Here is a 22,437-nt window from a genome sequence, read left to right on the forward strand (position 1 = left end):
CACAGTACGGGAATGCAGTCTACAATCTAAGATTTTTCTTGTACCCATAGTTGGTAATGTTGCTTCCAAATTTTTATCTCACAAATGTAATCATTGTACCACTTTTTCCTCGACTTAGAATAATGCAGTTATTATTTGGGTTTGTAACATGTTTTTCTGAAAACCATCTAACCATGCTCAATATCATTACACTGATGAATTGCATGAAAGAGAGGAAAAACAGATTTCATGCAGATTGAGTTTCAGGACCAGCAAGTTAGAACTTATGACCAAAGCTCCTCTTCTCTAATAATCAACCTGTTGTAGAGTTTGAAGTAATTCTAACTCCAGCTATTGCAAAATTGTCTGCATGTTTCATCCCACTTAGATCTAATGATGTGAATACCATCTGTTTATGAGCATCATTAATGCTCACTGTGATTGTTTTACCAACCAGTTCCCAATTATAAATAGATTCTTACTCGACTCAAATGCACAGATGGTCGCTGAAATTCCAGATACATCAGTGGTCATGGTAAATTAAGAGGATACACCAGAAACTGGAATGACAATGGTTAGCTTGATTTTGGTTGATCATCTTTGATTAATGAAGTACAACACTAGACATCAGCGAAATTTCAAAGATATATTATATGATCATCAATCTGCCATATTTTGTGCCATTAGCTTAATCTATCACGTCCATTTGCAGATTCTTTGTATCCTCCCTGCAAGTTGCCATCCTTCCTATCTTTGTATGATCTGCCAATTTGGCTTCATAACATAAGGTTGTGGGGAGAGGGTGAGGGGATGTTAGAAAGGTTTTTTTGGGATTATCTCCTCACAGACAGACAGATGTGCACACACTCACACTCACACTCACACTCACACTCTCACACACTCCCAGGATGAGGCCACAGTCAAGTCCCAACTGTTGACTGGAACATTTCAGTTGGCATCTCTTCAGTTTCCTTAACACTTAATTTGAATGCTTGTATTGGCTATCCTCCATTGGGCAGGTAGCCATTACCCTACCAGCCATCATTTTTCAATTGGCCTAGTGATGGGAATATGCTCGTAAATGGGCTTGGTACGTTTGGAGGCTTATTTTACATTCGTCCTTGTTCCCAGTCTAAATCAGAGTTTCTGCCCTTATGTTTCATTTGTAGCAGTTATATTTCAAATCATTTCAATGATTGAAACTGCTATTGATTGTATATTCAGTTCCAATGAGAGGGGATAGACTAAGTTTTCTTGTTCTACAATAATGGAGCATTCCTGTTGACACAAAACCACCATTGAAAAAAAATCTGGCAAAGAACAAACAACAAATTGATTGTGATCAATGAACGTAATTGTTCTTATCAATTCAAAATTATCATGAAAGTCAAGGACAACAACTAATTAATTGGTCCTGGACACAAGTCTGAGTGAGCTTTAAAATTATAATTCCCCACTCCTCGACACTTCCAACCCCCAAGCCTCAATAGAAAATAATTGAGATTGATTGTGTGACGTGGCAAAGCCTAAGGGACATTTTTATGTGAGTCGCAACAATAAACCAAGCAATTTTCTTTAGGGAAGTTTGCTACGATTCCATTAATTTAGTCACTATTCACAAGTTGGCTCTTCAGCTATGCATTTTGTAAATTGATATTGACTTAACTGTAAACTATTTTCAATGTTAAGTGTGGCACAGTGGAGATATTTAAAATGCATTTTTTCTTCTATAAACAGATCTGCAGGTTAGAAAAACAGTCAGCAATAGGATCCTATCGGCAGGATTTATTTGCAAATCAGCCTCTGATCTTCATTTCACCCAGAAGTGAACCACCTACCTTAATGCTTGAGAAACTGATCCAGTTGTGTGGGGGCAAGGTGTGCAAAACTTTACGCAAAGCTGAAATTTGTATTGGACAGTACAAGGGAAAGAGACCTCCTGGAAGTCGACACTTATCAGAAGGTTGGATACTTGGTAAGTGTTTAGCCAATGAAGAAATCCTGCAAACGCATGTCAGTCAGTGAAGGGGGCAGAGAATATTGGGACTTTTTTTTTTCTTATTAACTATTTAGTGAGAGGATGATTCATTGCATTGCACTTGCTAAGTATGTTTACTTTTATTTCCAAATTAGGCAAGGAGTTTTTTTTAGCACCCCTAATTGCCCTAAAAAGGAAATATCAGCTTTGTCCTTGAATCAGTTCAGTCACTGTATTGTTAATGCTCCCAAAACAGTTATGTAGGAATACGAGAGTTTTGATACAGTGCTATTGAAGAAATACTAAATGTCCAAGCCAGAAGTATTAAAAGTCCTGCTTGAAGTGATGATATCATGATGATTGCTGCCTTTGTGCTTTTTGTGGTGCTAGGACTGGGATGTGTTGTTGAGTAAGCTTAGTTTGATCTTTTCTGTTCCCACACTCCATCTGTAGCGTTCCATTCCAAACGACATACCACCCTCTCTCGGAACTACGTCACCAGTCACTGGGTTCCAGTCCAGGAACTTCCTTCCCATTGATACCACAAGTGTACTTACACCAAAGGTGTTGCGGTGATTGAAGAAGATGGAACTTCACCATTTTATTAAGAGTAATTAGAGATAGAAAACAAATGCTAATCTTGTCAATGACACCCACATTCCATGAAAGAATACAATCCTGCAGCCATCCTATAGAGTGTACAAATTGCAGACAGTGTGTCCAAGTGTTACCCAGAGAGCTGAATGAGTTCAGTAGTAGAACATAAATTAAATGTTTATTCCTGCATGATTTTAAGCTACTTATAGTTGCTGAGGTGTCAGCATTCAGGTGACATGAGAGTATTCTACCACACTCTTAGTTTGAGCTCAGTAGTTAACAATCAGATAATACAGAGTACCCAGACTCTGTTCCCTGACCTGTTCTTGTAATCTTGTGTCAGCATAGTTGGTCTGACTAAACCCCTTGTCAACAGAGAGTCTAAAGACCTGGAATTTAGCAATGGCCATGCTTTGCAGATCAGAGTGAAGTTTAATTAAAGTTTTTCTTACTGGATCATTGCCAGTTTCATAATTGGCACAAATATAACCTCACACTTGTAACTCTATGTTTGGATGCTGTCCATGCCTCATTGGCATGGACTGATTCATCATCAGAAGAATTGTGAATGGAACTAACTACTGTAGAATCATCAGTGAGTAGTCCTGGTTAACAGGAGAAAGTAAGGACTGCAGATGCTAGTGATCAGAGTCGAGAGTGTAGTGCTGGAAAAGCACAGCAGGTCAGGCAGCATCCGAAGAGCAGGAGAATCGATGTTTCGGGCATAAGCCCTTCATCAGGAAAGCCTGATAAAGGGTTTATGCCCGAAATGTTGATTCTCTTGCTCCTCAAATGTTGCCTGAACTTCTGTGCTTTTCCAGCACCACAATTTTGAGTGTTGTTTAACATTCTGACAAGTAGATAGTCACTAGATATGCAGGTTAAGGTGGAATTATTGACAAATTTACAAAAAAAGGCATTTTAATTTCCACATCCTTTTTTTGGAACAGTTTTCTTTCAGTACATAAACACAGTCTTAATTTGCTGTTATCTGGTTCCTGTAAAGTTGATAGGTGGTAGAGCTAGCCATCCTCATTTATACCACCAACTGCATGTCTTTAAGGTGAGGGACAATGGAGCATTGCAATGGTTTGCCTGGATGCTTGGTGCTCAGTTCCAGGGCTGATCATTTTTAATGTTTTGAGGAAACCAACAAATGTACTGCTTCCAACAAGACACTGAAATGTTTGCACAATACAACATTTAAAAGTTTAATAGATCCAGTGGATAGCTTGGGTCCATTGAAAAAGCCAGATGAGTGATATACTGGTAAATGTTTATCTGCTTGTAATGGTCTCCTTTGTCTTGAATTCTAACTTGGCTTCAATTTTGTGTAACAACTATCTCCCAAATTACACAACTACTTTTACATCAAACCTCGTGGACAACCAACTGAAGGTGTACTGTTGTTGTATAATTAAAGCCTAAATGCCTCTTACGTGAATTTTATCAAAAGTTTATTAGAAATATTTTAATTCAAGAAATGAGTGCTTATACAGTTGTAAAGGCTTGTTGGCCTTTTCTTAAGTCAATACATTTTATCATCGATGATAGAATTATGATGCTATTTAATTACAAACTCCAGAGTACTTATTACTGCATGTAATTAATTCTACAAGTAAAGTCACTCTCAAATATTTCAATCCATAGATTGCAAAATCACCTGGGCTTGACACGCTGATGAAACAGATTGCAAATTCACTGAGATTAGCTAATGTTTTACAGCAATGAAATATATGTCGCAGCTTGGAGCAGTGTCTTTTATGGTTCTGATTTTTTTTAAATAAGCTTGTCTAACCTGAAATTCAGTTGAACAGGTCACATTTTGCACAGAATTTACCAAAAATAGAAATAAATGTATCAGGAAATCTTTTGCACAGTGGGTCTACTTGCACGCTGTTTCCAAAGTAAATCTTCGAGTTATCAGTTTACTTGCTTTTTTTAAAAGTAATATGAATTTTCCTTCCTGGACATCAGTTAGCTCAGTCGTCTGGATGGCTGGTTTTCAATGCAGAGTAATGTCAACAACATGGGTTCAATTCACACTTTCGGTTGAAGTTACCATGAAGGACTCTCCTCCTCGGTGTCTCCCCTCCCCCAACCTGACCCTCAGATTAAACCACCACCAGCTATCCCTCCCTAATGAAGGAGCAGCCCTATGGTCTGGTCAAACTGTGGTGACTTTATCTTCCATATTCCATGCAATGTTAAGGTAGCATAATGCAAGAGCAGAAGGATGATACCAAATTTTATCATTTTGACTTAATTTGAGCATTGGAGGATAGTTGAATATTTTCTTCAATAGTACTTACTGGTTTATGTAAACTGTGTAGTACTTATGAGTGACAGTTGATGGCAAGGATTGAGTACAAAACTGTAATCTAAACTAATATTTAAATAGTGTCTCAAATCAAAATTCTTGCAAATGTATCATCATTTGAACTCCAAGATTTGGTGACAACTTTGAGTTCAACCTTGCTCCTTTGTTAACTTTAATTTCTGTCATCTCAGGAGTACTGAATTCTGTATTAGGACAGGTTTTGTGTTGCTTGCCATTTTGGACAGTAGGAATCAGCACACTATTTTTATGTAATGTGAAAGGGAGTTGCTAATTAATCAGATTGTAAATTCTACATGTCAAATGAGAAACTATTTGTTCTATCTGTGTATATGTTTAGATTATATTTTAATACATTTTGGTAGTGGTTTTGTACTGTTTACTTACATTACTGTATATATTTATAATGTGTATATTCTACTGTATGTATGTATATATGGCAGCACACATTGGCCTCTGTAGTTTTTGCCTGCCCTCTTTGCTTCTCTTTATATTACTTTTCCTTCACTTTTCCTGCTTTCTTGTTTACTTTTCAATATTCTTCTTTATTCATGAGCTACCATGAACTTACTTCCTCCTTGCTGTTTTCTGGTGCATTTTTTATCTTTATCTTTTTTCTAAATTTGACTTCTCTTCCTCCTCCTTTGCCGAAATAGAAACTGTAAAGAGCTGTAAAACACTCACGTGCATGAATGCAGACCAGGCTGGCTAAAAGAAAGGAAAGAATCTGTGGAGAAATTGTCTAGGGAAGAAACCATAGGGAAATCTAAAACTGAAAGAGCTAAAAAAGACGACAGATCAATGGTAGCAGTCAGAAAGTTGAAATTAAATGTGGAGGAGGCAACCAAGCAGCTGTGGGATCAGAGAGAGTAATTCAGCAAACTATGCTGGGAAGAATGCCTGTGAGTTTGTTTCACAAGTTGATTTTTTTTTCGCTTATTTCCCAGTGTCGTCAAGTCATTTTCTTTTGTTTTCATTTCCTTCTCATTAAAGTACTGACTGGTGTAGGAACATGGTTCAGGAACAAGGATGCCTTACCTAAATGGTCTTTATCTTTGAGTCTACAGTGAAGTAGTCTGCAGCTATTCAGCGTGAGTGAAATCATTGCAAAACCAATTTCTCCGCTGATACCAGCATACATATGTTTTCATTTTACTGTATGGTTCAAATGTTAAATACATGAAGTAATAACCAGAGATGCTGTGTCATAGTCAGCCTTCCTCTTGGATGGAACTGGAAACAAGCTGACATGAATGATGCTAATAACTTGGATGTGTCAGAATATTAGGCATTATTGGTGGAAAATTAAATTGCAGACCAGGTGAAAAAGAAATATCTCTGAAATGAGGGATGCTGTGCCATCAAATCTGCAGCTCCAAGATCGAGACCAGTGCTGCTCTTTTCACATCTGTCACATTTGTGGTTCATGGATGGTTGTGAAAATAAAATGTAAAAATTAATTGAGTTTTAGGAATGATGCAACAATGAAATTTGGGGCATCTCCATTATCCATGGGAAAGATTGGTGTTTTGACAATGCCTTCAAAACCTGAATTTCTTCACTTTCATTTCTGACTTAGGAACCTTACATGTTTGTAACAAAAAAGAAACTTAGTGGAAAATTGGATATTCTTTGAAGCTGCATTCACCTAGAAACGTGGAAAATATTCAATCACAATCATGCTTTGTGGCGTTTAGATATGAACAAGGTTTGGGAAGTCAGGCGGTGATTATTCACCAGAGAATTCCCAGCCTTTGGCCTCTCTTGTATTCACGGTTTATGCAGCTGACCTGATGGTGACACTACACCCTGACATCCCTGAAGTTGAACAAATGCTGCATGTTAGCTGTTTGACACTCTTAGCTGCTCAAGTTACTACTGCAGGTTTTTATTCTATTTATTCACAAGATGTGAGCATCAATGGAAGACCAGCATTTAGTATCCAGCCTGATTGGCCTTGGGAATATGGTGGTGACTCACTATCTTAAGCTGCTGCCTTCCATGAAGCTACAACTACGGTCCTGTGAAAAGTATTCTAATATTTTAATCTAGAACCAATGAAGGAATAGCATTATAGTTCAAGGTCTGGAAGTGAAGGTGAATATGCAAATGGTGGTATTTCCATACACCCAATACCCTTGGCCTTCTCGATGTTTGGATGGTGCTTTCGGAGGACCCTTGGTGGTCTAAGGTCGTGCATCCTGTAGATGGTACGCACTGTTCCCACTGCACGATGGCAAAATGAAGGTGGTTGATGGCATGCCAATCAAATGGGATGTTTTGTCCTAGATGGTGTCACATTTCTTGAATGTTCCATCAGCTCCATTCACCTAGGTGAGTGGAGAACATACAATCACAGTCTTGTTTTGTAGCATTTAGATATGGACAAAAGTTTGGGAAATTAGAAAGTGATTATTCACCATAGAATTCCCAGCCTTTTGCCTGCTCTTGTAATCAAACTGTTTACATGGCTGACACCATACCATGATTTCCCTGAAGTTACTGGTAGAGAATTCCACGATAAAATTGCTGTTGATTGTTGAGGAAAAATAGGTAGATTTTCTCTTGCTGAAGATGGTCATTGCCTGGAATTGGTGTCGTATGAATATTAGTTGCTTCCTATTGGCCTAAGCCTGACTGTTGCCAGATCCTGTTGCATAATGACATAGACTGCTCCATAATTTGAGCTATTTTGAATGCAGTGTTGAAGCATTACAGCGATGGCATAGTAAGGGGCATGTTTAGTTCTGGAGCTTAAATCTTCAGCACTTCATGGATTTCTTGTCAAGATCCTTAGCTTTGCTCTATCCAGAACTATCAACTGTTCCTTGATATTTAATTTCTTCAAATTTCTGCACATTTTCTTCCATATCTACCAGAAGCCCCACATGCCCTGACCAAAAGTCTAGTTTACACGATGTACAAATATAAACATTATCAAATATATGTATAACCATACAAGGCTTAATAGTACTACATTGCAACTGATGTGTCGAGCACCGGACCCTAATATTTAAAGTGGTCGGAAATAGTTTAATCATGAGTTGTTTTTCACATGAGGATGCGGATGATACTTTGCATTCCAATGAGTAATGAACATCCATTTTCACACAGGTGGACTGTAACAAATGATATTAGAACACTGAAAGCCCAAAATGACAATCAAAGAGGAACTCTGCTCACATTTGGACTCTAACCAACTGTCTGCTTAGGACTCAATGTTGAGGGCACCATCAGTTGAGATCTCCAGGAAATTCCTTTGTCCTTTAGTTGATATTTGGCAGTAAAGCCCCTGTGGAAAATTAGCTGTTTTGTTTCTCCTATGAGAGAAAATACTTACGTTATGGATTTGTCGATTCAGTGAGATATTGCTTGTTGATACTTTTCAAGGTGTCCTGTAAGTATGCTTCATTCTTCTTAAGGAATTCATGCAAGTTTGGGAACTTCTAAGTGTTGATTTCCTTCTCAAAGTGAACCTTGAATTTCTGTTTTTCTTACATTGGTGCAATTTTGACCCAGACTAACAGCCTTTGAAGTCCTAGATCTAATTCAGTCACATGAGAGATTATGTTTTAGAAGTAGCACTACTGTGATAACCAGATTATGTTTGGCAGACAGTGAGGGGGAGTGAATGGTAAATAATAGCTTCAGTTTGGAGTGAAGTTCAAAGAAACAAACCAAGACCTTGCAATGTGACAGCCATCAAAGTACAATGTGAAACAGTAGATTGACATGCTCACTTTCCAACTCGTTACGAGGAGCAGAAAATATTCTGGAATTCAAGTCAGGTTTTTATAAAATTTGCAGATTTCATAGCTTGTCTAGCACTTGTTTCAGGTTTGTATGTATAATTTCAACAGCAAGTGCCTTCCCCTGTATGCTGCAATACACCCTCATCATTTTAGGTAGAGCTACTCTAATGCATGTCATTGTATATACCATTGTGCTTACTAATCATTGGCTCAGATCTTCTAGTCTCTGGATGTCGGAGCATGGACGGATGACCAAAGATGGACTTTGTGTTGTGACAGTCCCAGGATCCCACTAAGTCTGTGGGAATAACATTCATGTAACTTGGAAAATTAACAACTCCAACAAGAGAAAATCTAAGCATCACCCCTTGATATTAAATGGTATCGCCATTACTGAATGCCCCACTATAAACATCCTATAGTTTAACCGTTGACCAGAAACTGAACTGGGCTAGTTATAGAAGTAGTGTCTACAAAAGCAGGCCAGAAGCTAACAATCATGCAGCATGCAACACACCTCCTGACTCCTCAAAGCCTGCACGTAATCTATAAGGCCCAAATCCGGAGTATGTTGGAATACTGGCCACGTGTGAATGAGTGCAGTTTCAAGAACACTAAAGAAGCTTGACACCATTCAGGACAAAGCATCTGCTTGACTGGCACCCAGTGCACCACCATCCTCTACGCACGTTCATTCCCTCCACCATTTGCCACAGTGCATCCTATAAATGGTATCTTTACCTGCTCTGACCTGTATGTGACACCAGATCCGTAGTAAAATGGTTGGCTCTTGGCTACACCTTGAAATGGTTGAAGCAAGTCACTCACTTCAATGGCAATGCCTTGCCAGCAACTCACATCCCATGAACAAAACAAATTGCCTCCTGTTCAAAAATGTATTGCACGTGAAACTGAAGGTGAACCAAGACTGCCATATCTGTGAACTGTACATTTGCAGAGTAAAGTATTGGCTTTTTTTGACAGTTTTTGCTGACTGAGTTTGAACATTAACCATGAAATTAATTCAGAATGACAGTGTGTTCTTTGATATTAATACTAACTGAATTATAATTTATATTCATTAAATCAGTGTCACATGCTAGGCCAGCAGTTATTGGCCATTCATAATTGTCCATGGGCTGTTAACAGTCAATTACATTGCATAGTGCTTATCAGGCCTGCAGGTACAGATAGGATTGTTTCCTCTCCTCTGATGTGAAGTATCCTGATTTTGCAACTCTATAACTATTAGTTTTAGTCTGTTATTTGATGAAGCTTCACCACATAATATATGTTCTGGCTGAAGGTACTCATCACCTCTAGGTCAAAAAAATCATTTTTTTTTTCATATGTGCGATTACTTTTATTTTAAACCTAGTCTCAGTGTCTTGTTACAGGTCATCGCCATTGTCTCACCAATATCTGATTCGGGCAAGACCCATTCTATCCATCACTTCTCATTACTGAGAACCTGTGACGTCTTCTTGATACAATCTCTGCCTTTAGCCATCAGTTTGTTTTTGACTGTTGCATCCCATTGTATATTTTGTTCAAGTGCAACGTATGCAGCGGTGTAAGAAACCTAGTTTAGTTTTGAGCTCAGTCAGCTAGATAGTTACTGGACCACTGAAGCCACTCTATTGTATGTAGGCCTATTGGAGACTGTATATAATATCTTTGGTGTTTCTGTGTTCTCATTAGAACATCTTCAAGTAAATTAGTTGTTTTTATATGCAATATTTCCACATATTCTGGGAGATACATTTTTAAAATTCATTTGTGGGATTAGGGCATCACAGATTGGCCATCATTTATTTCCCATCCCCAGTTGCCCTTGAGAAGGTGGTGGTGAGCGACCTTCTCGAACTACTGCACTCTACCTGCTGTGGGTTGACCCATAATTTCAATAGGGGAGGAATTCCAGGATTTTGACCGAGCAACAGTGAAGGAACAGAGATATATTTCCAAGTCAGGATGGTAAGTGACTTGAAGGGGAACCTGAAGGCGGTGGTGTTCTCATATATCTGCTGTCCTTGTCTTTTTAGATGGAAGTGGTTGTGAGATTGGAAGTCACTGTCTGAGGATCTTTGGTGAATTTCTGCAGTGCATCTTGTAGATACACACTACTGTTACTGAGTGTTGGTGGTGGAGGAAGTGGTTGCTTGTGGAAGTATTGCCAATCAAGCTGGTTGCCTTGTCTTGGATGGTGTCAAACTTCCTTAGTGTTGTTGGAGCTGCACTCATCCAGGCAAGTGGAGTGTATTCAATCATACTCCTGACTTGTGCCTTGTAGATGGTGGACAGACTTTGAGGAATTAGGAGGTAAGTTACCCACTGCAGTATTGCTAAGTCCTGACCTACTCTTAGAGCCACCGTACTTGTGTGGTGAGTCCAGTTGAGTTTCTGGTCAATGATAACCCCGAAGATGTTGATAGTAGAGGATTCAGTGATGGCAACGCCATTGAATGGCATGGGGTGGTGGTTAGATTGTCTCTTGTTTGTGATGGTCATAGCCTGGCATTTGTGTGGTGCAAATGTTACTTGCCACTTGCAGCACTGCACCATTGTTTGTGACTGCCAAGTCCAGATGTTCCATTTCATGAAATGGTGTTTCTCTCAAATTGAGATATGCTAGTGAAGGTGCCATTACATTAAGATGGCATTTTTACTGTGAACACCAAGATATGGTAACCAATTTGATGCGCAGCATAAGCAACCAATCTCCTGCTCCCATGAATTGGGAAAGAATCGGAGATTAATTGGCTGGTTTCCAATCTAACCAATCAGGAATGAAGACGAAACAGTTATGTCACTAGATTCGTCACCCAGAAGCCTGAACTAATGATCTTACTAAATATAACCATTGCAGAATTTAAATTCAGTTTGCGGCAACCCAAAATAGAAAGCTAATACCAGTAACTGCTGGTAAATAATAAAGAAAACATCTGATTCATTGATATCCTTCAGAAAATCTTCCCTGATCTAAGATTTCAGACCTATAATAATGTACTTTTCAAAATCATGAGGGAATAGATAATGTAGATAGAGAAATTGTTCCCTTTAAAGGAGAAGTTGAGAAACATATTGCACTGATTTAAGATAGTTGACGAAAGAACTAAAAGTGCAAAAGCAAACCCCTCTCAGAATTACATGGGATCTACGTATCTTTCAGCCTTTAACCAGTCCATGTCAGTGGTAAAGATGTCCTCCCATCTTTTCACATCTAAATCTACCCATCAACCTTTTCCCTCAAACGCTGTCCAGTTTCCTTTTAAAGACATATTTTATTCTCTTCAACTGCTCTCTCTGGTAGCCAGTTCCATACTCTGACCACTATCTGGATAAAGAAATTTCTTCTGAATTCCTTCTTGAATTTCTCAGTGACTGTCTTATTTTGATGGTTTCGAGCATTGCTCTCGCTCCATAAGAGGAATCCTCCTTCTATTAAGTAACCCTTTCAGAAATTTATTGCCACACATTCCTGGTTTCAGCCTTGTAAATCTTCTGTGTATCAGTATTGTATACCCTTTTAAAAGATGTTGAATCAAATTGGATGCTTTTAGTAAGGATTCTATTATCTTTAACTGGATAGTAAAAACCAAGATTTTATACAGGTTTAGTATAACTTGCCAAATTTTCAATTCTACCTTTTTTAAATAAAGCCTAGTGTTAGATTTGCTTTCTTTATGACCTTTCTAGCCTGCAGCACAACATTAAAAATCGCAAAATTGTTCTGATGCAAAGGAGATCATTCATGCTCTCTGCGGATTTGAACTCCATGCCAATCTCCTGTCCTCTCCCTGTCACCTTGTACATTAGATGATAATTGAAATAGAAACAATGCCCTCCTGAATGCCACACTCGAACTTGCCTTCGCCATTAACTGGTTGAGAGCCAATTTCAGTGGGGGAAAGAGCAGGGATGGGCCAGAGAGATGGGTCCGAAGGATGGTGGAAAAACAGTAGCTAAAGAATGGGCCATTTTCAAAGAAGAGATAAAGTAGATGCACTTGAGATATATTACCTTGGAAGAGAAACATAGGACAATCAAATCCAGAGCTGTCTGGATGGGAAAGAAAATAAAAATTTATTCAAAGCAGACAGAGTGAGTTTGTGACAGGTGTCAGGTAGTAAATACAATTGCGAACCAAGCTGAATAAAGAAGGTTCAGAAGGGAAGTCATAAAGCAAAGAATGATCATGAAAATGGATTGGCAGCTTACATAAATAGAAATCCCAGAGTCTTGTGTAAGCAAATCGATAGTAAACGGGTATTAGGAGGAGGAATAAGACTCATTGGGGACCAAATAAAGAACTTACACATGAAGGCAAGAGGCATTAAAGTGTTAAAACATTTATTAGTTCATGGTTTTGTGATTCAAGATTTCTTTAGTCCATGTCAATCTGCACATTTCCAAGGAATAAATGACCTCCCTTCTCTACCCACTAAAATGCTACGTTTAAGAAGCCATTCAGGGTACATGTAACCTTTAGTCAAGGCATTGAATACAAGCGCGAGGATGTTATGATATAAAACATTAGAGTTGGAGTACCTGTGTGCAGTTCTCCAGTATAGAAAGGATTGATTGCACTAGTGAGGATACAGACAAAATTAATGAGGATGTTGTCTGGCTGGAGCAAATCAGGTATAATACAAAACTAGGTAGGCTGGATTACTTTCCTTAAAGTTAAAAAGCCTGAGGGACGTCGTACCTGAGGACCATAAACTTATGAAGGTAATAGATGGGAAGAATCCCAGGGGCCACATTTCAAGTCGTGAGCAAGAGATTTATAGAGGATTTGAGGAAGTATTTTTTCACCCTGAGAGTGTTAGACATCTGGAACTCACTGTGAAATGTTGGTAGAGATGGGAACCCTCAGAACCTGAACTCTTAACCACTCTCTGAAACCCTTCCTTTATTCTTTCATGTGATACGTGGTCGCTGCCAAGGTCAGTATTTCTTGCCTGTCCCCAGTTACCCTTGAACCCGAAGCGCTTGCTATCCCTTTTCAGAGAAATCACATTGCTGAGAGTCTGTAGTCACACTTAGGCCAAAGCAGGTAAGATTGGCAGATTTCCTTCCTTAAAGGATATTAGTGAACACGTGGGCTTTTCTGGCTCTTACTGATAGTTTCATGGAAGCCATTACTGGGACTCATTTTCAGTTGCACCAGTTGCAATGGTGTGATTTGAGCCTGTTTTTCAAGCATTAGCCTGGGCCTCTGCATTGCTAGTTCAAAGATATTATCACTATGTTACCGTCTTTCCTTGGATGTCCTATAAAGTCACTCCGTTTTTATGAAGACAAATCACACATCTTCTCAATGTAATTATGGATGAACAATAAATGCTGCTTTTTGCCAGAAACAGCTACATAAATCAATTTATAAAACAGTTTCAGAATGTAGATTATAGTGGACAAAGAAAACAGATTCCGTAGGTAAGGGTGATTTCTTTCAAAAAATTTCCAATACATTTAATGAAATTATTGATCAAAGCAGTCATATTTGGCCAACTAATATGATTTGAATTGTGAGGTGTGTTACAGTATTTTATGTTCTATGAAGTGTTTTACATGATTAACAAATTCACGATAAATAGTTACATTTTTTGCCTATAGTTTGTGAAATGAACACGCCAGTTGATACTTATTTCAAATCATTGCAATAGCTCATCTTTCAGTGAGAAGAACATGTGTGGCTAGTTTGAAATTACACTGTCCAGTTGTAAGAACCAAAGATTTTAATAATTGCAACCCCCAAGTTATGGCCTCATAACACTGGATATCAGATGGTAAATTACTATTAAGTGATACAGGGTGTATTTACAAGAGAGACCACTGAAACTGAACAGCAGACTGTATCTGATTCAAGATTTAAATATATAACAAATTCATTTAATTAGCGTAATGGAAACATGAAATTTATACTGTTATATGAAATGCTTTATAGGACCATGTGCGTCATATAAAATCATTTTGGTTGGTCCAACTATGCCTGTCTCTTTTTCATCTTTTATATAATACCAGACAACTCCTATATTATGTCTACAATATATAATGTATGTAACTAATCCCTTCTAATGTAGGATGTATATTGTTGCCATTCTGGGAAGCAACCTTTTATTGCTAATTATTATTGAGGCTAGCTGGACATTTCACAGGCATATCAATATGCTGAAAACAGAACACTGAAATAAGGCAGATTTCCTACATTGTTGCTCAAATTAAATTTCCCCCCAAAAAGGGGGAGCATTTTGCAATACAATCCACAGCAATATGGGGCATGTATCTACCATGAGAATTTGGGCCTGATACAATTGCTTTAAGATTGATGTTGCAATTAAAAAGTGGATGACAGCACAGTTTATAGAGAGCAGTTTGGTGACTGCCCAAAATGTTATGAGAATTTGAAGTCCCCCTTGACCCATCCACCCACTTGTAAAGTTTTTTTTGTTGTTTTCAATTTTAGAAAAATGTTTCTTTGGACAAAATCCCTATTATGCATCTGCCTTACAAGTCAGCAACAGTGACCTTGCCACTGAGTGCACTTATCACAGCAAGCTCTCAATGAACAACTTTGTATTTCATGTTCAATCTAAAAATACAAATATAATTGCAAGCAAAACATGGAAAGTGATTTGAGTTTCTTTTAGGAAAATTTCATAATTAAGTTAAAAGCGAATTCTAAATTTACAACATCACAGACTCTTATGACATGCATGAGGAGGTCATTTCTCCCATCGTTCCTATGCTAGATCTCGAAAAGCAATATCTACATAGTTCCATTTCCCTGCATTTTTCCCATACATTTTTTAATTGTTCTTTTCAGATATTTACATATATGTTTTGAAAGCTGTTTTTTGTATTTGTCATTTCTGGAAGAACACTCCTTAGCTCTGTACAAAATAAATTTTCCAAACCTCTTCTAAATGATGTCCTCATTTTTCCTATTCACCAACCCATGAAAGTATTGTTTCCCTCATCTACACGTTCATAATTTTGAACACTCCCAAACAAATTTCCTTATAACGTTCTGTGATATGAGAAGAGAATCTGAGTTCTAATCTCAACAGCAAATACTTTCATTTGTATTTTGGCTTTAATGTGAAAAAAAAGTTCCAATATGACACACAGGGTTATGATCAGGCTAAGTGCATGTTGAGCCAATGATTGAAAAGCTAGGGGAGGGGGGTGACAAAATACTCTAGGACATGGTTTTTAAGGAAGGTTTAAAAGGGAGGTGAAAAAGAGCACAGTTGGAAGAGTATAGGAAAGAGTTCTGATTCAAATAAATCAAAACAACTGGAGGGCCTCTCGGTGCATATTTTTAAAGGGAAGGATTGACCCCACTGAAGCAATTTTAACAATATGATGATATTATAGCAGAGTCAGTGTGGACTGAGTGACTGTTTTGCTCAGGAAGAACCATCGTGATGGGAGATTTAGCCTTGGTGTGTGACAGGTTATGAGTAACAGAGTTTTAGCTGTTCACAGAGCATAGAATGCCAGCTAAGTTGAGGCTGAGGGTGAGATTCAAATCTATAAGCAATGTTGTCCTACTGTCTCTGCATTCTCATGATTTGTATGGAATGTGGGGCAGTGCTTTGGCTGACACAAACATTATCTGGATCAAAAGGCTAATTGTTCCTATATTGATAGTTTGCAAGAATCCAGTGTGTAAGAATATTCACAGATGACCACTTTCCATTTATTAAAATCCATTAACTAACGTACTATCCATGCTGCCACATTCCTTTTAATAATGCTTGCTTTAATTTGATGTGGCAGTTTTGTTTTAATGCTAGCATCCTTGACTGGAAGGTTGTACTTCAAGATTCACTCCAGAAATCTGAGCACAATCAGCAAAATAAGTAAACAGCAAAGTAGCTGTCTAATATAGTTCTGTGGAAGTCCTGCACTGACATATGTCTCTTAGAGAAGCCACTTAACCATGGCCTGATCTGTCCTCTTACATGGAGATCACGATAGACTTTTACAAGAGGAGCAGGGGATTTCTTCGTGTTCTGCCCAGCATTTAACCCTCAATCAACAGGACTAAAAATAAATTATCTCCTTTTGTTTCATTTCCCAGTAGTTGTCAAATCTTGTTCCTTTACACTGCGCAGGCGACTGCAAATCAAAAGTACTTAATTTATTGTGAAACACTAGGAAATCCTGAGGTTGCAAAACAAACTAAACACATGTAAGTTCTTTCTCTAAAAGACTCTTATGCAGCACATTATTGAAACATTGAAAATAATTTAACAAGGGAACATCCTCAGCATTTCCTTTATCAAGGCACATCTTTTCTCAAAACGTTCCATTGAAAAATATCCATGGTTTGACTTTCACAAACTGTAACAATTTTCAAAAAGTTTTATTCTTTTAATTTGTGCAAGAAGTGAAGTTCCATTTATGCGAATGCCGATAATATTGTGAAATTTGTTCCTGAAATCCGCTGGGTATAGTTAAAGAATAATATAACGAATGAACGTTACTGTGACACCAATATCTACCCCTATTGATTGATAAGCTCCTTATGGCATACAGAACAGATGGAAGTCAGCTGCAAAGGAGCAATTCAGTTAATTAACTCGATTTAAGATGTGCCTCAAATTATTAATGAATACCAACTCAGCCATTCAATTTAGCTTGTTTAACGATCATCATTTGTGAAATCATTTTTATTGCTCCTTCATTGATGAGTTGTAATTTATACAGAAATGCATGTATGACCTTATAACACAGGTGAAAGAATAACACAGCATTGCACGCAAGACAGTTTTCCTTGTGCAATATCTTATATGAGACATTATGGAGTAGAATTCCCATATTTTTGTACCATATATGGTCATGGAGTGAAACAGGTATGTCATTACAGTGGTCTGATCTTTTATTCTGCAGGTGTTTACGCATTCAGTATGTCTGTGCTTGAATTTTCTTGATGTTTTACTCTTGCCAGTCAATTTGTGCACTCTTTCCACTTTGTTCTTTATGATATCTCCTCCAGATTGAAGACCTATATGGTCTTGTAATTACAGTGGATAAAATGGTGTTAAGTTAAGCTGAGATTTTTGGCACAGCTGGAAGCAATCATTTTCTTGTATTTTTTGCATTTTTTCAGACATTTTTAAAATACGTATAACCTCATCGGACTGTACTTATTTGAATACATTTCATTACATCAGCATAAATCACATCAAAAACTGAAAATTGTTCTTAAAGACGGCATGCCTAAATCATTTGTGCATGGTTTGAAACTTAGCACAGATTCTTCCGTTGTGGAGTCGTAAGCTTAGAGTTAGCCTGGAAGTGGGTGTCACTTTCTCTCAGGGATAGGTCAGGGGGTAGGTCGTGTCTCATAAACCTTACCGAGTTCTTTGAGAAGGTGACCAAAGTGATAGTTGAGGGTAAAGCAGTTGCTGTGGTGTATATGGATTTCAATAAGGTGTTTAATAAGGTTCCCCACGGTCAGCTATTGCACAAAATATGGAAGCATGGGATTGAGGGTGATTTAGCAGCTTGGATCAGAAATTGGCTAGCTGAAGGAACACAGAGGGAGGTGGTTGATGGGACATATTCATCCTGGAGTTCAGTTACTAATGGTGCATTGCAAGGATCTATTGTGGGTCCATTGTTGTTTGTCATTTTTATAAATTACCTGGATGAAGGCATGGAAGGATAGGTTAGTAAATTTGCAGATGATGCCAAGGTCGGTAGAGTTGTGGATAGTGACAAAGGATGTTGTAGGTTATAGAGAGACATAGATAAGCTGCAGAGCTGGGCTGAGAGGTGGCAAATGGAGTTTAATGCGGAAAAGTGATTTACTTTGGAAGGAGTAACAAGAATGCAGAGTACTGGGCTAATGGTAAGATGTTTGGTAGTGTAGATGTTGGTGTACAGGTACATAGATCCTTGAAAGTTGCCACCCAGATGGATAGGTTTATTACGAAGGCATACAGTGTGTTAGCTGTTATTGGTAGAGGAATTGAGTTTTGGAACCATGCGATCATGCTGCAGCTGTACAAAACTCTGGTGTGGCCACACTTGGAGTACTGCGTACAGTTCTGGTCACCGCATTATAGGTAAAATGTGGAAGCATTGGAAAGGATTCAGAGGAGATTTACTTGGATGTTACCTGGTATGGAGGGAAGGTCTTACGAGGAAAGGCTGAGGGACTTGAGGCTGTTTTCATTAGTGAGAGAAAGGTTGAGAGGTGACTTAATTGAGACATATCTGATAATCAGAGGGTTAGATAAGGTGGACAGAGAGGGCCTTTTTCCTCAGATGACGATGGCTAGCATGAGGGGACATAGCTTTAAATTGAGGAGTGATAGATATAGAACAGATGTCAGAGGTAGTTTTTTTTTATCAGGGTAGTAGGGGTGTGGAATACACTGCAAGAGTAGTAGACTTACCAACTTTAAGGGCATTTAAATGATCATTGGATAGGCATATGGATGAGAATGGAATAGTGTAGGTTAGATGGGCTTCAGATTGCTTTCACAGGTCAGTGCAACATCGTGGGCAAAAGGACCTGTACTGTGCTGTGGCATTCTATGTTCACGGTGTTCTCCTGTAAATCGCATAGTTTTCAGCTAATAACATTATATGGCAAGGCTATGCATGAAGCTGTCACCATCACCAGGACCTTTTGGGTTCAAAGGTCTGGTACCATATTTAAAGGCTACCTGGACATCCAATACAGGCCGCGTGATCGCCCTGGTTATCCCTAAAACCCCTGAAATTGTCACTTACCAGCAGCAACTGACACCACAGTTCATTAAAGGTTCTGCTTCATGCTGTCCTAGAAAAGCGTGAGGCCTTTCTTCCTCAAGGATGGCCAGGCAGCCTGAATTGAGGGAGATGTTCTCATATGCTGCAGAAGAGAATTAATAATCTCCTGCTGTTCAGCTGGGTAAGTGGCACTGTGTACTCACTGCAGCCTAACACTCAGGCACGTCATTCAATTTAACTGTGCCAGTGTGGTGCAATGTCACATAGGATGCTCACGTGCAAGTCCATTTAGATTTTTTAATGCTGTAGTGTTTCTGGTGTTTTATATGCCACCAGGAACCTACTTTGAGAAGGAATGCTAGCCAGGCATGCAGAGGGAATCATTCCAGAACACCCAAGAGGTGGCCAGCTGTTCAGCTTCCCATCGCCTCCAGAAATCTGAGGAGGGTGCAGCTGAAACCTGTACAGGAGACGCTTAGGTCTGAAATGTCCAAAGGATATCCACTCAAAGCCATAAGCACTGCAGTTAGCAGGCTGCTTCACCTCAGCTGAGGAAGTCAGGGCCAAGCCTGGATTTGTGTCAGACAATAAAAGAAGATGGCATTTTTAAGGCACAATGGTGTTTGCTCAATGTAGTCTGCACTGCCTTTAGATGTGCTGTCATCTCATTACCCCTGAAGGTTTCAACCAACAAGCCATGACAAGGTGGGAAATGTACCAAGAAATTCTCAGGAAACAACTCCACCATGTAGATTTCCAAGACTGTACCTGTTCAGAAGATGGGAAATCACTAGGCATGTAGCCTGCTTACTCATTCACTGGACCAAACATTCAGTTGCAAGATGTGCAATGATTTAGACTTGTATCACCAGGATGACAAGAAACTGTGTATGCACAATAATTAGGTACGCAACTCTTGAACTGGCCTGCCTGCCTAGATATGTTAGCATAGATTTTAAGGTGAACATTTTCAGAATTTTTTGGTTGTTAAGCCACTTATCAATGTCTTAGAATAGATTCTAAGAAAAAATGGATAACTGTTTTGTTAAGAGGTGAGTTCTTTGCTAATTCAATGCATAAAACATCCGCACCCAAAATGAAAAGAAATAAGAACTGTTCAGAGACAGTGTAGTGAGAGTTATTTGGCCTTTGGATTGTCATGGACAGGAAATGCCATTTGTCTTTTACGTGCATGCCCTACCTGCAGAGTGAAACTTGCAGATAGTTAAGTTGAGCAGGCTTTGAAGCTAAGACTATGCATTTTCTCCAGTGGATTTGAAACATTAATGTTTTTGATCGATGTTCATCTCATTTTATGCCCTATGTTACAACCCTCTTTGTTAAGGCTGTAAACATAGTAAATAGAGGTAAATGTGATCTTTATGAGCAATAAATTCCTCTAAGAAAAGTGGGTGCACCATGGAATTGTTCATTTCACTGAAGTATATCTTGATAGAAATAAGGTTGGTAACCACCACATTATGCTTCTAAATACTAATGTGGCTGTATGAAGTGAAAGAATGAAATGTCTTCCTCCATCAGAAGGTGATGCTGGCCTTCCATCAGCACTCTTTTGTTGCCTCTAGTTGTTTCTGTTACCTAAGGAAGGACTGTTTAGGATAATACCTAATGTTCACAAGATTGGTTTCAGGATTGGCCTTGCCAGATGAAGTGAGAATAAGGAGAATGAGCCTAGGTTCAACAAATTGCAAAAAAGGCAGAAACACTGTATGTGAGCAATGAAGAAATGTGACTGAGCTCTGCAGGGTACCTACATCCAATCTGACTGTACAGAGCTACAGCAAAAATGAGGTCTATTCAGTGAAATCATTGTCATCATCAGAAAAGAATGTTGAGAATGAAATGTTGGGAGTTTGAGATTCTAGTTGATCACGTCTTGGCACTTCCACTTCTAATTCAAACTTCTGATTCTGGTTCAAGCCCCACGCCAGATACTAGAGCAAATACTCTAGGGTGACCCTTAAGATCTTGTACTGTATTCAAAGAAAAGCAGAGAATTTCTTGATCTTACCAACATTGACTCCTGAACTAATGCTTCAAATAAATGTCTGGTCACTTGTTTCAATATTACATACTTGTTTTGTGATTCTCTTGTGAACAAAGTTGGTTGCTCCATTACCTATATTACAGTAGTTACAATGAGTACTTTATTAGCTGCAAAGCACATTAAATGCCCTGAGAATTTGAAAGAGATTATTTAACAAGGATGTTCTTGAGGTTTCATGTATTAAGTCAATATAATTTATACAACTGTTGGATTTACCTTTTCTGTGGAGCAGTAAACCAACTAATTATTTCTCTTTTCCTTTCCCCGTATTCTAGATTGTATTACCCAACATGCACTCTGCTCCATTGACAACTACAGAATCGATTAGTTGAAAGCTCTGATGATAAATGTACTATAGAAAATGAATCTACTTCAGTCATTAAATATATTGTGTTCCTTTCAAGAAAGCTTATACATAAGAACAATAGGTCATATTTTATAAGTAAATGTCTACTTGACAATTTTTGTTTACTAATGTTATGCTGTATAAAGGGAACCACCTGTAAACTGAGGCATCCTCAATCCTTTTGAATCATTATGAGTGTAGTGTGATTTTAAAGTGCTTGAATATGTTTTATGGACTGTTACATTTATTTTAATAAAGTTGTTATAAAAATAATCCCTGTTGTTAACTTTGTCTCTTATTTTGAAGAATACATGATTAACAATAGCTGGATGTGACAATTGATAATATCAGGAGATGAACAATCAATGTGTCAGACATATAATATTTTTCTGCTACTGAATACTTATAGGTCATAAATACAAGTATGATGCATACTAAAATCTTTGTCCTGCTAAATGGGATATACTCTCTTAAGTGGAATACTTTATACATCAGAAAATGTTTGTTTATATCTAATATTGAATGGCTAAATGAAGTATCAAAAATTAAAACTGTTATAGGAGTAGAATTCCTGAGATTTTTGACATATAATGCACACACATCTGAAATGACAATCACATCACTGCGTGCTTATGTTACAGT

The 22,437-nt window shown here is 38.2% G+C and overlaps 1 protein-coding gene across 4 annotated transcripts in view; it reads left to right on the forward strand.

The window, feature by feature from the left end:
* mcph1 (microcephalin 1) overlaps nt 1–22,027 on the forward strand; it is a 333,731-nt gene extending 311,704 nt beyond the window's left edge. For 3 of the 4 annotated variants that reach the window (XM_072560569.1, XM_072560579.1, XM_072560560.1), the window contains exons 14-15: nt 1,717–1,954; nt 21,725–22,027. In XM_072560569.1, the coding sequence (XP_072416670.1) occupies nt 1,717–1,954; nt 21,725–21,777 (291 nt within the window). In that variant the 3' untranslated portion in view covers nt 21,778–22,027. The remainder of the gene's footprint in view (nt 1–1,716; nt 1,955–21,724) is intronic. The other variant, XM_072560588.1, reaches the window with a different exon arrangement.
* The last annotated feature ends 410 nt before the right edge of the window (nt 22,028–22,437 follow it).

This window comes from Chiloscyllium punctatum, chromosome 3 (genome assembly GCF_047496795.1).
Source record: "Chiloscyllium punctatum isolate Juve2018m chromosome 3, sChiPun1.3, whole genome shotgun sequence".
In the NCBI taxonomy this organism is placed as follows: Eukaryota; Metazoa; Chordata; class Chondrichthyes; order Orectolobiformes; family Hemiscylliidae; genus Chiloscyllium; species Chiloscyllium punctatum.